The sequence below is a fragment of the Mastigoproctus giganteus genome, unplaced genomic scaffold, assembly GCF_048544385.1.
Source record: "Mastigoproctus giganteus isolate SK-2022 unplaced genomic scaffold, ASM4854438v1 scaffold_15, whole genome shotgun sequence".
Lineage (NCBI taxonomy): Eukaryota > Metazoa > Arthropoda > Arachnida > Uropygi > Thelyphonidae > Mastigoproctus > Mastigoproctus giganteus.
Window position 1 is genome coordinate 3,586,049 of NW_028328292.1, and position 16,494 is coordinate 3,602,542.

The following is a 16,494-nucleotide window of genomic DNA, read 5'->3' on the forward strand; positions in this document are numbered from 1 at the left end:
TCCTATCCATGGTGGAAGATCCCCACAATGGATGGTGGCCGTTGAAATCACCGAATAAGCAGACAGGAGGTGGCAGTTGTGCAATTAGATTGTCAAGTTCAGCCAGGGAGCAAGGATAATTGGGCGAGATATAAATGGATGCAAGCGTTAATGATATTCCCAATGCCATCCGAACTGCAACAACTTCTAAGGAAGTTTGTAGCTGGAGATGTCTTGACGGTACAGTAGATTTTACAAGAACAGCTACGCCCCCACGGGCAGGACCATCAGAATCTCTGTCTCGTCTAAACATGGTGTAATTTTTGAATCTGAGAGAGACTTTTGGTGATAGAAATGTTTCCTGTAAGCATACACCTACTGCATTTGTTTGAAAAAGTAAATCACTCAGGTCATCAAAATTACTACGTAATCCTCTACAATTCCATTGTATGAATTTATTCATTGTTTGGATTTGATTGAATAAGATTGATCTGACTGTTTTTTCTGAGAAGGTTTCAGTCTGCTTTGTTTTGATTTTTCATTCTTTGAAAAGGTTGGGCGTCCTGTTTCTATGGTATCATTAGCATATAATTCTAAAACTGACTCTTCATCCTCTGGTTGAATATCAATTTCCATTTTCCTATTGCATTGTTTCCCTTTTTCTTGGTCTTCAGCATTTGCTGATTTTGCTGTTTCGGGCAATGATGAGATAGCATCAGTTGGGATACTAATTGGTGTATTGTTGGTCTCATTGACTGTAAGTTTCTTTTTGGATGTTAGCAGTGCAGTTTTGACCCAGGTGGAAAAAGAACTGCTTGGTTCTATGGAGACATCTGTTTGTGTTGCAATTGAGCGGCTACTTCTGGTCACTGATGCGTATGATCTGCTAGGCATGGTTAATAGCACTTGCTTTCTTGCTTCAGGATATGTAACTTTATGCTCCACTTTATATTTCTGGATTTTTTTTCCTGTTTTCCAGAGGTCACATGCTTTAGAAAATGCAGGGTGGCTTCCTTTACAGTTTGGGCAAGTAGGAGTGGAAACTGTACACTCTCCTTGGGAATGCTCCTTAGAGCCACAAATAGGACACACAGCATCGCCTCTGCATGCAGTCTGTGCATGGCCGTACTTCTGGCACTTAAAACAGCGAATGGGATTCGGGATGTAAGGTCTAATCTTGCAGTTTAAATAACCTGCTTTGACAGAAGATGGAAGATTCGGAGTGCTGAACGTCAAAATAATAGACCTAGTTGGTAGTAGGTTGCCATCTTTTTTGGTCATTATTCTCCGTGCATGTGTCACCTTTTGTTCGCTAAGCTCTTGTACTATTTCTTCTTCAGAAACAGTTAATAGATCCCATTCACTGATAACACCTTTAGACGAGTTCAAGGTGTTATGGGGCGTAACTGACACTGGAATATTGTTGAATGTTGTTAAATTTAACAATTTTTCCGAATGAGATGTTTTTGAGGTTTCAATTAAAAGGTCTCCTGATTGGAGACGCTTCACCATTTTAGGGGATCCAACAACCGATTCTAAACATTTCTGTATCAGAAAAGGCGATAGCTTGCCGACAGGTTGTGTGGACAATGAGTGCATTATAAGAAATGCTGGCATATCTGAAATCTGTTTTTCCGTTCGAAGTCTCTTCGGACGATTGGACTCGTGTTCTGAGACAGAGTTAACAACTTTGCCACCTGTGGGCTCCAGAGATGGATATTCATTACAATCCATCGTTGCTCCTTTCAGCCCTGGAAGAGGGAATTCCTTCTCCCAGGTTACCGACCCCGCCACGTGGAGGCAGGAGCAGTGCCAACCAGTGACCAAGCGATCAGCAGAAGAAGAGAGCAGTACGTTGCTAGCGATGGCAGTAACGTTGCAAGCGGGGTTAGCAGTAACGTTGCTAGCGTTGAAGCAGTGATGTTGCTCAGCGAGGGAAGCAGTAACGTTGCGAGCGGTCAGCAGTGACGTTGCGAGCGGTCAGCAGTGACGTTGCGAGCGGTGGAGGGTTTATGAAAGCACTAGTACTCACTCTAGGAAAAACGCTAGAAAACGCACTATAAAGATCGCTTGGGAACTATCGCTTGGCACTCGGGGCCAAATAACAATGCATATCATGTACTAATCAGAGAGCTGTATCTCTCTGATTAGTACTTTACAAACTAGTTTGGGTTGTAAGTACATTTCTGATAAACCAAGAAAATGTCAAATAACTTTTTCTTGTTTAACTAAAAAATGATTTTGTAGTTAATGTTTTTTGACACTAAACCCGTGATATGTCACAAATGAGAATGAAAATGCATTGATACGGTACTCTCAACGCACTTCCTCCCCACTCTAACAATTCTTTTAATTTTTGCATACATTTTCTTTACTTTCTCTCTTAGATATTTTGCATGGGGCACAAAGCTTAACTTTTCATCAAGCATAACACCTACGTATTTAATTTGAGCACAGTACCCAATTGAGAGCCCTCTCATTCTTATGGTGGGATTTTTATTTCCACTCAGTCGTCCTTTTAGTAACATACTCTTTGTTTTTCCCCATGGAAATTGAGCTTATTCTTTTTAGCCCATTCATTTAATTTTTCTGAAGCCATTTGGCCTTTATTTTCTAAAATCATTCTCAAATCTCCATACACAACCAACACTACATCATCTGCATATGCTATCACATCAACATCATCCCAATCCTCATTTAGCAATTCACCCAAAACAAAATTTCACATCACAGGGCCTACAATTGAGCCCTGTGGTACTCCCCATTCTATCTTTTTACTAACCTCTACTGATCTACATTTAACTATAACTTTTCTATTTGTGAATTAGCTATGCATCAGTTCATATATGTTATCAAGACATTGAATCTTTCTCAACCTTGCCAATATACTCTCCCACCACAAGATATCAAAGGCTCCCTTAATATCTATAAATATACCTAAGGCATACTTATTCATGTTATGTTGACATTGTGCAGCACACTGAATATGGCATCCTCAGCTGATTGTCCTTTTTAAAATCCAAATTGCTTCTTAGAAGCCTGCCATTTAGTCTTTGTATCACCATGTATTCTAATACTTGGCCCATAACCAATAACAATGCTATGGGTCTCTATGATCTGGGATCACTCACATCCTTATATCTTTGTTCTTCAATAGAATTTTTAATATTGCAACCTTCTGGCAGTCAGGAAAGGCACCTTCCTTCAAGTATGAATTATATAAGGAAAACAATATGTGTGACCATTCCTCTCCAAAAGCCTTTAGCACCTCAATAAATACTTCCTCTCCTCCCAGAGCTTTCTTATTTCTATGCTGTTTCAATATGCTTTTCAATTCGTCCTCCTTTTCACTGTTCTGATATTCTTTATTTTCTCTTCTAATTCTAGCTTGCTCTACTGCTTCCTCAGATTCACTATCTTTTGGAAACAGATTGTTCAGTATTTCCTTGATGGAATCCTGCCAAGTCAGTGTTTCTTCATTACCAATACATATAGATAAATTTTTAACTTTCCCATAATAATCTTGTATGGCAATCTCCATGGGTCTCTATTGCCCTCTTCATTAACAAAATCTTTCCAGGACTGCTGTTTACACCTTCTTATTTCTTGAATATACCTTTTTTTCTGTTCCTTATGCATTCTTTCATAATTTTCGACATTCTCATATCCCAATATTATACTTCTCTGACATTTCCTTCTTAACTTATTCACTTCCTTCCTCATACATTCTAATTCTCTATTCCACCAGGGAACCAAACCTTTTTTCTTTCTTCTTCACTTCACTGAGATGCAAGAAGTCCTTTGTAAAACAGGACTTCTTATAAAATTTGCTCTATCTTCTACCAGACTACCATGCCACCACTGCTCCAGCCTTGTAACTGATTTTGAACACTTTCTTTAATTCCTGCCAATTTACGGACTCTGTCATTAATTGTTCCTCAGTTTCATCATTCAAATTCTGTACTCTGTCCATTATCTCAAACCAGCTTATTCTGTGGCCGCTAGTAGCCCACCCCTCTATGACTTTTTCCAATCATAGAAGTACTCAGAGTCACGTCAATATCCAACACTCCCATTAATGTCGAAAAAATGCTCAACTGGTTCTTACTATTGACCACCTCCAATCTGTTAATCACTGTAGTCTCTTCAAATAATGCCCCCTTACTATCAAGTCTCGGGGCTTCCCCACAATACAGGATTTGTATCCGTGTCTATTCCAAATATAATCTTTTTCCCTTTTAATGTTTCACAGATTTGATCTATCTCAAATATATTTCAGGATCATCTCCAAACTGGCAGTTAATGCTCACTAAATAAAATCTTTCTCAGTGTCCAATTATCTCAACACAGACTCCATGAGAGAATGTCAAACTCTGGATCTGTGTAAACGGTCAGGCATGAATTGCAGACAACAGCAGCCTGACAGCCCCAGACATGCCATGCAATTCTGAAATCCAAGGGGTATCACTTGACTCTTCCATCAACAGTATAGGGCTCTTGCACCAGGAGAGATGCGCAATTCTCTCTTCTTGCCCTCTCTGCAAGTTGTAAAACAACTTGATAGGAGTGCTGATTACTTTTCTCTTTTCTCCACCTTCAATTTGGCTATTCATATTGGGCTCTATTTTTAAGTTGCTCCACATATTTCTTATATTCTGGACAGTCTTTGCTCCTAACAGAATGGTCAGACCTCCTATCCTTCCTCTTGCAATTGTGGTATCTCCTGCTTGAGAGAACAGTCCTTATAGAGATGTCCCCCTCCCACGCAATACCCACAATCCATTTGGCCTTACAATTATAAGAAATATGCCCATATGCCAAACACTTAAAGCAATTGGTAAACATTATATCTTTAACCCTTCCTCTCTTCCACCAGAACTTTTCTAATACTAGATAGTACCTCCAACACCCAATTTTTAGTGTCCTTATTACTTACTGTCGCAAGAGATATTACTACATCTTTTTGAACTGCATTTTATCAATTCCCAACTCTGTCACGTTCTTTTCATATATAAAGAGGAGTTCTATAAACTCCTCTTTACATATGAAAAAGAGGAGAAATTGGACAAAGAGGAGTTCTATAAACTCCTCTTTGTCCAATTCTTTATCTACATCGTAGATTATAATCTTCACTCCTGATTTTCTCAGCAGTTTCACTTTCATGCTTTTTTCTTTTATTTTTTAACACAATCTGTTATACTTTTTAAATCCTCATTAGAATCTACCTCCATTACCATCCCTTTGTTTCTAATCGTTTTCATCTTTCTCACTTTAACATTCATTAATTCAGGCCTTACTGACTGTAAAACTTCCTTCTTTACTTCTTCACTAGTTTTAAAATGTTCATTTCTGCCTTTATAAACACAGCAAACCATTCTTTCTTTTTCTTGTTTTTCACCTCTTTTCACTACATCAGCGAATATTTCTTCCACCTGTCCTACAGTCTCACAGTCCCTTATACATGCTCGTAACAATTGATTTTCAACATATATTCTGATGACTTCAGATTCCAATATATCCCACATATCAAGGATTTCATGCATCGCCACTCTGGTTACTTTACTTTATTGGGGTCTTTAAACAGAAAATCGTGTAAAGTTTTTCATACCTTTTTAATGCCCTAGAACGCCTCCATCAGATCTTCTTGAATTTCATCACTCTCTACTCTAGATCTTTTAACTCCACCTTGCTGTGACAGGATTTCAGCTATTACTGGAGAATAGAGTCATCTTCATTCCTTTTTTTTTCTTGTAATCTCTCTAACCTCACAGATAAGGCTTTTAACTTAGGAGGAGAGGATTCCACCATGGCCTCTTTTCCATCATCCTCTGTGTCCATTTCTATGGGCTTATCAATTTGTATCTTTTTCCTAGAATGCCTAGTCTTGCCAGTATAAAGTGCACCAATACAATAAAATTATTAAAAACTAATACAAATTGTATATAAATATACAACTCCAAAATATAAACAATATCAAAATATTAAACTCACAAATAAAATTTGTGAGTTTAATTGTTAATCAAACTTCAACTATTCAAAACAACTCAAATCGCTCGCTGAATGAGTCCTAGTTGTTAATAATACCACCAAGAACCACAAGGGTCTGGAATTACTATGATCATCTTTTTCCTCTCTCCACAACTACACTTAGTTTGACTATCTTCAACAGTCCGGCTCCTCTTAGCCAGCCCAAACTACATGGAAGTGGGAACCACCAAGTAATCCAGGCACAAACAAAAATAATAAAATAGAAGTTCGATAATAAGTTCTATCACTTCAAATCATTTTTCTAATAAACACAAGACTAAAGCACTGAGCATCCAGCCATTCTACTTGGACTCTAGGCACTACTTGAGTACAATGGTAAGATGGAGAAGGGGTCAGATTGAATTAAAAAGGCAGATTCTACATCATAAATGGAGAGTTGGCAGCTATGATTTCCTCAGCCTTTTAAAAGTGATTTGATATATTTCATTGGCTTTTAAATGTGTTCCTTGGATTCAAGTACTTGAAGGCAGGGTTCAGCATAAATTTAAATGCAGTCAACTGTATTTAAGTGTGAACTGATGATAACAATTTGATAAACATCTTAACTTACACACGTAGTGTAACAATGTATTTATTTAATTTAACTTCTTATGCACTATTTTCAAGTTCCATGCAGTTTCAATAACATCTTTTTTTAATTGCAGGTTGTCCTGAAGTCAACAAAGTGTGAATGAAGAAAGATGGACAAAATCAATCACAAATGCAGTCATCCAATATTTAAGAAAAAAGGGACTAACATCAAAGGCAATTCATGAAGATGTTGTTACAACACAGGGGAGAGAGGATTCCCCTTCCTATTTCATGGTTAAGAAGTGAGTAGCATAATTTAAATGAGGGAGAGAGAGAGCATGGAAGATGACCAACACTGTGGAAGACCAGCAACAGCCATCAATTCAGAAGTTGTTGACAGTGTGCATGATCTGGTGATGAGCAATTGGTGAGCAACAGTTCTGTACATTGCCAGCAACTTGAGCACTCATCTGAATGTGTGTACCAGATAATAATAACAGTGGTTGTCACTATGAAAAAGGTGTTGGCCCAATAAGTCCTAAAGTTCTTGGCAGCAGATCAAAAATGCACAAGAGATGTTAAGTGAACATCTGCATAGTTTCCAAGTAGATCCAGCAAATTTCCTTGCAAGGTTTGTGACCATGAATAAGACGTGGGTCCATCACTTTTAGCCAGAGATAATGGAGCAGTCAGTCCAAACAGTGGAAACACAACTCTTCTCAACATCCAAAGCAATCCAAGTCAATTCCCTCTGTTGGCAAAGTGATGGCATCAATTTTTTTGAGATGTTGATGGAGTGTTGCTAATGGATTACCTTCAGAAAGGCCAGACAGTCACAGTAGCACATTATGCAGACCCTGTGAGGTGTTTGCATGAAAATATCAAAGACAAATGCTAAGGAAACCTCAGAAAAGGAGTCTTGTTAAACCAGGAAAACTTGCCTGCTCACAAGTCTGTCATTTCCATGGCTGCACTGCATGAGTGTGACTTTTAAATCTTGGACCATACCCCATATTCATCAGATCTAGCACCATTGGACTTTTGCCTAATTACCTATTTTGAAAAAAATACCTGGCTGGCATCCATATTCCCACTGAGTGGATGCATTCCTGGAGGCCTAAGGAAAAATTTTCTTTGCAGCTGGAATCAATGCATTGAAGCATTGGTGGCAAACATGTATTGACTCCAAAGTGAACTATGTTGAAAAGTACCATGTTACCAGACCTTTCAAATACCCCTTGTATAATGTACAAGTTTGTGCAAAAGCAGCATATTAGTAGGCAGCAATTCTAAAAATGTTTGTGCTTTTGCACGAACTAGTATGTCATCTAATTATTTCACAGCCTGAGGCTTAAGCCCTTAAGAGCTTACCCCTTGTACCTATTTCTTTCCAGTTTAACAGACTGACTTTATATCATACATTCCATTAAGCTGAGGTTTTACTGTATCTCCATATATATATATATATATACAATATTTTTTTTTCAATTTTACAACATGCATGATACATAAAACATAATTACAGTATTTAATGAAAATATAAAGCAACAATAAAGAGTTATATTGATTATATTGATATTTGATTTGTTTTAAATGTCTTCTACCTCAACACAAACAATGTACTAAGTATGAACTCACTACATTCTTTGCAAATAAGCAAAATGTACTTGGTAAAAGCAGCAAAGGAGATGAAAAGGAAATGAAAGTGAGACACCATGATTAGGTAGGATTACAATCCACAATGGATACCTAAACACGAAAAAATAGATAGTTTTAAACAAATGATCTGTAAAATCAGTAGTCCTTGCTTGTTGTAACTGATTTTCAAAATGGTCTGATTGCCAAATCTCTAGACAATAACTGTGGCAGGTTTACTTAAAGGCACTGTAGAAGCTTACAGTAAAGGTTATTTTAATAATTTTATTCTGAAATTCATAAAGTTCTGCCCTGTTGTACTTATAATAATTGGTCTTACCTTGCAACTTCACAATCCTCAGAAGATCCAAGTTGATAAAATAACTCCTCAAAAATTGAATTTATCATTAAAGTGTTATATTGAATATGTAGCCTAAAAAAAAAAAATACATTGTTAATAAAATTTGTTATAGCAAAAAAATTATATATACATTTAGCCAATTTGAGATAAGTAAATACTCATAAATCTCTTATAATACAGGATTATCACACAGAGTGCTAAAGCCAGTACACTCAGTGTAGAGGACTGGTAAAAAAAATTTTTTTTGCTGGTATAGCACACCAGTAAAAAAAAAAAAAAAAAAAAAAACATTTTTGGGGAGGAGTACTTCCCACATTACTTTTTCATCCCCTCAGACAATTTTTTGAGGTCAGAGAAATAGAGCTCAGAAAAACTTGTTTTTCTGAGCTCAGTAAATAGCAGGCGAGGAGTGTAAATGACTCTTTTGATGGTACGGTCATTTCAGTTTGAGTTCCAATAAAACATTTCTTCGCTATTTGCTGATTTAATTGCTTTTCTAGCCTCCTGGTATGAAATGTTCAGCTCCTGATTAAGTTATTGTATTTCGTTTTCTTCTTTCCACTACTGGCATGCTTGGGAGTATATAGGGTGTTCTCCTTAGGAATTAATACAGGTGGGTTTTGCAGCTTTTACATGATGTAATTTCATGGTCCTTTGAGCCACACTGAGTGCATACAAGAGTGTCATGGCAGACTATTGGTGAATGTCTATATTTCTGGCACTCGAAGCAGTTTAATGGATTTGGAACATAGAACATTTAGAAGCTACTAGGCTTTTCACACCAAAGAAGAAACATTGTTCAAGGCTTAGACCAAAATGGATGTCAGATGAACTATTGAGACAAGTGGCAGAGAGGAAAAGTGCATAGGATGTATATAAATTATTAGGTGATACAAGAGCCTATAGTAGAAATAAATTAGTCTGTAATCAACTCACAAAGGAAATTAGGCAAGCTAAGGCAGATTATGAGAAGTCCCTGGCAAAAAATGCAAAGAAAAGCAGCAAAGACTTCTCTGCTTGTATTAATAGTATAAGGAAGGGATTGAATAACATTGGGCCACTTGATGTCAGTGGGTTAACTGCTGATGACCCTGCTCAGGTTGCAGACAAACTGAATAGGTATTTTGCATCTACATTTACACAAGGAATGGAATTCTTTAGGATAGGGGATACCAAAAGATTATCAAACTCTAATGAGGATCTAAATGACCTTGTGATAACTGAAAGGAAAGTGGAGGGGAAATTGTTGAAGATAGACATATAAAAGAGTTTGAAATAAAGCACTTTATATTTCCTGCACATGTTATAATTCCTTTACCAGCATGAACACAGTCCATGACTCCAGATAATCCATTGATCCTGCAATGCTTCCGAAAATGTTAAACTACTATCCACGCAGGTTTCATTTAAAAAAACTAGGTTCTTCCCAGAATTGTGGTAATGCATAATTCCTTGTAAATATTTTGTTCTCCATAAAACAATATCATCTCTTTTCATTAAGACTTTCTGTTTGGCTTCTGTTTTCTTACATTTAAATGCCATTTGTTTCAAAATTGCATGTAGAGCTTTTTCCCAAAAAGAATCTTAATGCATGAAGAATCACTACTGATAATCAGATCAAGAATATTACTCCCTCTAGTTGCCTCCCAAACATGCTGATGTAGAAAACAATCATCCAATAAATCCACAAAAGCCTTGCTAGTGTGTGAGTGAACAACCCACAAATTACAGTCAATATCTGGGAAATTAAAATCCCTCATTATAAGACTCTCTGATTTACTGGCACACTCTATTTCCCTGTACAGTTTCTTATTATACTCATCAGAGTCATTAGGCCTATAACACACTCCTACTCTCAATTTTGATCTCCCAATGCTTATGTCACACCAAACTTACTCGACACTGCACAGTCCAGCGATGTCGACTGGCTTCACTTCCTTGGATTTTATGTGTTTCTTAACTAATAACATAACCCCTCCTCCCTTCCTATCCACATTGTACTGCCCAAATTTCAGTTCTGCATTCCTTATATCTGTGTGACACCACGTCTCTGAAATCCCAACAATATCTGCCTTTGATGTTTCAAGCAATACTTCAAATTCATTTGCCACACTCCTAGCATTGGTGTATATGCAAGTATACATGCACCTGTTCGTATTCTTAGCTATTCTAACACAACCCATGTATTTACTTGTACTGCAGTGACTCCCAGCAGTCTCTGATATACCCTGCATCTTGTTTTCCAGACTGCTGCTCATTCCAATAGAAGCAATGCAAGAATCACTTTGAACTCTGCCAGTGGCTACTGTTAATCTATTAGTCCTTGTATCCCCCCCCAAGCTAGCAGTTTTCCGACCCACCTAACACTGCTTCGATAGCATCAGCAAATATTCTTGCACCCTTCCTATTTAAGTGTATCCCATTCCTGCAGAAGCAGTCTCTCCTGTTAACAAGTACAGACCAGGCTGAAAAAAATTCTACCCCTTGAGCCTTGCACAATCTTTCCAGGGCCGAATTGATCAACAAGGCTCCCATCATATACTCCCTCCTATCATGTCTGGGCAGAATTGCAGACACTTTCAAATTCAACCCTAATTCACGGCTTTTTTTCAACAGTGACCTGTACTTGTTAAGTAATTTTTCCGTTCGCCTACTCTTAATATCATTAGTGCCAATGTGTACAACAATATCACCTTTTGTGCCCTTAAAAGATGATATCTGCTCTATGTCATCAACCTTTGCCTCTGGCAGACATACCCTGATCCTGTTCCACCTATCCTTTTTACATACCATGTTCCCCATTTCCCTGACAATAGAATCACCAACAACTAATAATTCCTGTGGGACCAGCGCATTCTGCCTTGGGGGTTGCCGCTGTATTGCGTGATGATCAAGTGCAAGCTTTGGCATTGATGTGGGCAGCTGAGAACTTGATGGACCCCTCAATTTAGATCCTTCAAGGGCATCCACCGTGTCCTTCAAACTCTCATATAGGCCCATAACAATGCTGAGTTGTCGTCTGATTTCCTCACACTCCTTACATCGCATGCACACACAAAAACATCTCCCTTGGCAATATCATGTCCCGTACCCGATTGCTCCACAATCATAAAGCAAGCAGTGCATTTTAAAAGGCTGTGATTCAGAGGGCAACTAGCCTCCCTCAGTTCTCCCCTGAGCCAAAGCATTCCATTTATTTTGAGCCTTTTGCATTGCTGCTCTGGTCTGAGTCATGATTTCGATTCGATTTCAATAAAATTTTAATTTCAGTACAAAATTATATCCCTAAACTTGTATCCCAACACAGTTATAACACTATATATCTATATATTTTTTTTCAGTATCGAGTATTATCTTCGAGTTACATTATATAACTTCCGTATCAAGTTATGTATTAATTAATTATGTTACATTTGTAAAATCTAAGTCGTTATATGTATTTAATTAAAACGTACAATTTAATTGACAGTGAAGTTTAACAAGATTAATAAATTTTACTGATTAATTGATAATATTATATACTATACTATATTATACAATACTAAGCTAACGCTATCTAGGTTGGGATATAACATTGTATCGTTTAACAATGGCGGCAAGTTACGAACGGTAAATCTATGGACACTTAAGTATTAATTAACTTCCAAAATCTCCCTGTCTCAATTCAGAATAAACCAAGGATCTTGACTAGGTCTATAAGCTACTCATAAAAAATAATTTAATATAACAATTAGTCAATAAAGCAGCTAAATATAGCTAAAAAACTTTCCGTTCGCCAGAGCTGCAAAACTTGTAAAACACATGGATTGGATACCCTTACCGATACTAAGTAATAACCTACAAAATCTCTATCTAAGTTAAAAATTAAACTAAGCATCATAACTAGGAATATAAAGCTACTCTGGAAAATAAGTTAATAAAACAGAAAAAACTTCTCTATTTTCCGGAGCTGTAAAAACTTCGCCTGCACAAGACTACTCTCGTTCCCCTGTTGATAGTTGGAAGCAAAGGCATAATGAGAGTGGGGATAATCTACAGGCCATTGTGAAGATTATGATGAGAGCCCCTGCAAGCAAATGGAATGGACAAGTAAGCGTGAATGTCTTATTACAGGTGATTTTAATTTGCTTCTAACTGATTGAAGCAAATGGGAGGGAAACTCCACATGGCAGACAAAATTTTTAAATCACTAGATGATTGCTATTTGTATCAACATGTCAGGGAAAGTACTAGGAAAAAGAATACTCTAGACCTCATCATCCCCCATGAACCAGACATAATAAGGCTGACAGTACAGGAACCAGTAGCAGGAAGTGATCAAGGAGTTCTGTGGTGGATGATGAAAAGAGAGAGGTAGCAGTAGTTAAAGGCAAAGGAATGGGTTATAATTTCAGGAAAGGAAATTATGATGCCTTAAGGTGCTATTACCTGGACAGATATCTCACAGAGCGAATACAACTGAATTATGGTATACCTTTAAAACATTAATCACGGAAACCTTGAATACTCCATGAGGATTCCAAGTTGGATGAATAATGAAGTTTCCAGATTACTTGAGCAGAAAAAGACAGCATGGAAAAGTTACAGAGCAATAAAAAGTAGTGAAGCCTTCAAACAGCTACAAATTGATCTGTAATAATGCCACTGAAAAGGTTAGGTTGGCAAAGGCAGAATATGAGAAATCGCTGGTAAAGAGAGCTTAGGGGGGGGGCGAGAGGTATTAATGCAAATAAGAAAAGGACAAACCAGATAGGACCCCTATGTAATGGAAGTGGAATAATATTAGATACCCCATCTGAAGTTGCAGATGAACTCAACAGTTACTTTGCATCAATATTAGGCGCCTCCATAGCCAGGTGGGAAGGAGTAGCAGTGCGTAGCACACGCTTCTTGATTAGACCTGGGTTCAAGCCCATCACCACTAAATACGGAGGAGGCAGAAAGGTCAGGGAATGACCAGAGCAATATGGCCTTAGTTGCCAATGCTCCTAAAAACCAAATAACAAACAACAAACAAACAAATAGCATCAATATTTACAGAAGAAAAACCCTTTACGTCAATGACAAATTATGAGGGTGAAGTTTAACTTCACCCTCATAATTGGAGTCTAACTTCAATAGTAGGGAAAATCATGGAGACAATGATCAAAATTGGAATTCAGGATCACTTAGATAGAAATGGAATTCTGAAGGATACTCAGCATGGTTTTGTAAAAGGAAAATCATGCTTAACTAATCTGGTTAGCTATTTTGACTGGGTCACTCAAGAGCTAGACTTGGGGAATAATTTCAACATTGTTTATTTGGATTTCAGCAAGGTATTTGACTCAGTCCCACATGAGCGGTTATTTTATAAGCTGGAACAGGTTGGAATCAGAGAGAAAATCCTTAGTTGGATAGCTGGATGGCTTCAGGGCAGGAGGCAGAGAGTTGTGATAAATGATTATTCTTCAGATTGGGTTGATGTAAGGAGTGGGTTCCCCAAGGATCAGTATTGTTTTTGACATCAATGAAGGGATAGAGGGCGTGATGCCTAAATTTTCAGATGTAAAGATTGGTAGAGTAGTTAACGATTGCCGCCAAGCAGAGCTTCTTCAAAATGACCTAGATGGACTTCAGGGATAGTCAGAAAAACGGCAGCTATGCTTTATTCCAGCATAGTGTAAGGTATTGCACACGGGGAACGGTTACCCCAAAATAACTTATACACGTGCTGGTGTTGAACAAAAGCAAGGTTTTTTTTTTTTTTTTTTTTGGTAGTTGTTGGCGCATAGGCTTCTGTGGCCATAATGCACTTCCCAAGGTTTTTGTAGTACTTTGATCCAAGCCCAAGGCGGGAATCAAACCCACAACCTTTGGGTTGCCAGGCAGGCACTTTACCCACCCGGCTAGCCCGGTCAGCCCAAAAGCAAGTAGTGGAGGAAAGGGACTTGGGTATTACAATACGGTCAGATATGAAGTTCTCCGAGCATTGTAGACTGGTTGCAAGGAAGGCCCACGGTGTCCTATCGATGATTTATTGAACAATCGCTAGTAAAGATAAGAACATCATAATCTCATTATATAAGGCTATTGTTAGACCACACTTGGAATACTGTGTCCAAATATGGAGACAGCACTTAAAGAAAGACATTGTTCATCTTGAAAGGGTCCAAAGGTGGATATCTCGCCTGGTGAGATTGACAAAAGGGCGTCCATATGATGAAAGACTTCGAATATGTGGGTTGCAGAGCTTGGAAACCAAGAACCTTAGAGGAGACTTGATTGAGCTGTTTAAGGCTCTGAGAATCATAAGCAAAATGAATAAGGATGAAATTTTTATGGTTATAAATGATTCTAAAACAAGGGGCCATAATTCCAAGTTACCGGGGGAGTTGTTGAGACTGGATTTCAGGAAATTTTATTTTAGCCAGCTAGTTATAAATTACTGGAAGAATAAGTTACCTTCATGGGTGGTAGAGGCTGAAAGTTTGGGGAAATTCAAAGGTCAACTGGATAATTACCTAAGGGAGGATGGAAATGCATAAGTTGTCCATTTCCTTTTCTTTTATTATTATTTTTTTATTTTCTTATTATTATTAATTTGTTTTTATTAATATTATTTTATTTATTTAATAAAATAATATTAATAAAAACAAAAATATTAATAAATTTTTATTATTATTTTTTTTTGGCTGGTGCAGCATGAGCCATAGGCTTTCTTGCATTCCTTGCACCATGTGGCCATTACTAATACTAACTTTCTGACCCTGCTGTACAGACATTTCTGTCACTTATGCAGGTGTTCAGCAGTACATACTAGTACACATCATCATAGTGCCTCTTTACCTTACCCTTCTGCAAAATGGTTTGGTCCAGTTGCCAAGGCACCAAAGTATCTTCTACTGACAAACTGACAGTATATGTCGATGATATTTTAATTTAAATGATTGGAAAAGATGTTTACATAATAACCTCATTAATTCAGAAATTTATTAAATTTTCAATTATATTTGCAATTTGCAATAATTTTCAATTAAATTTGCAATCGCATGACAATCAATTAATTCTGAATCACCTAAAAAAATAAAAAAATTATTAATGTTAATCATATCCTCACATCAAATTACACATTTATTGAGCTTGGATGGCTGCATATGTACTTACATTGATACAGTATCAAAGTGCTGATACCTTGGTCCTTGGATTGATTACTCTCTTAACCAGTTAACTCATATTAGATTAGCCAACATCAGGTTTTTATTTATTTATTTTATTAACCAAGAAATGTTTTCAATATCCAAACTAAATTTAAAATATATTTTGCTTTAATAGACACAGTTATAAATTATCCTCTATTATCTGGACCAGGACTAATCCTTCTGAACTGAAGCTAATTAATTTTTATAACAAGGTTATTCAAATTAATTTTTGGTAATAAGATTTGGAATTTGTTTCAAAAAGGAAATTTTTGCTATCAAAATACAACTAAGATTTTTTCACCAGATCAAAAAACTGAAATATCTTTTTCTGTGAAAATGTATTTATGATAGGAGGAGAAATTCTTTTGAAGCTTCCCATTATCATTTCAGGATAACGCAAGCAAATTTATTTCGTCACCTAGCCATTTTTAATAGATATGGAACAAGGCATATCGTTGCACTGCTAATGACATTATATTATCTAGATTTTAACATAAGGCCAATTTATAAGATGTCTGAAATTAAATGATTGCAAAGCATTATTTTTAATCAGAAGTAACCTGCAATGTTGTTACTGGTTAGTGGAAGAATGATGTTCATATGTATTTTTTTTCCCTTTTTCCTTAAAGATGTTATATTTTTATATAGAAAGCTGTAATTAACAGTTCTCTCATTTTATTTTAATTTATGGGATATTAATTCAATTCAAGCATAAATATATAGTTGTTTCTTTATAATGAAATTAAATTACATTATAATGAGCCCTGCTCTTCTCACTCA

The 16,494-nt window shown here is 36.9% G+C and overlaps 1 protein-coding gene across 1 annotated transcript in view; it reads right to left on the reverse strand.

Moving 5' to 3' along the window:
• LOC150074912 (IQ calmodulin-binding motif-containing protein 1-like) overlaps window positions 1-16,494 on the reverse strand; it is a 199,182-nt gene that overhangs the window by 115,542 nt on the left and 67,146 nt on the right. Inside the window, exon 4 of the mRNA XM_090389381.1 lies at window positions 8,513-8,605. Coding sequence (XP_090245507.1) covers window positions 8,513-8,605 — 93 coding nt within the window. The remainder of the gene's footprint in view (window positions 1-8,512; window positions 8,606-16,494) is intronic.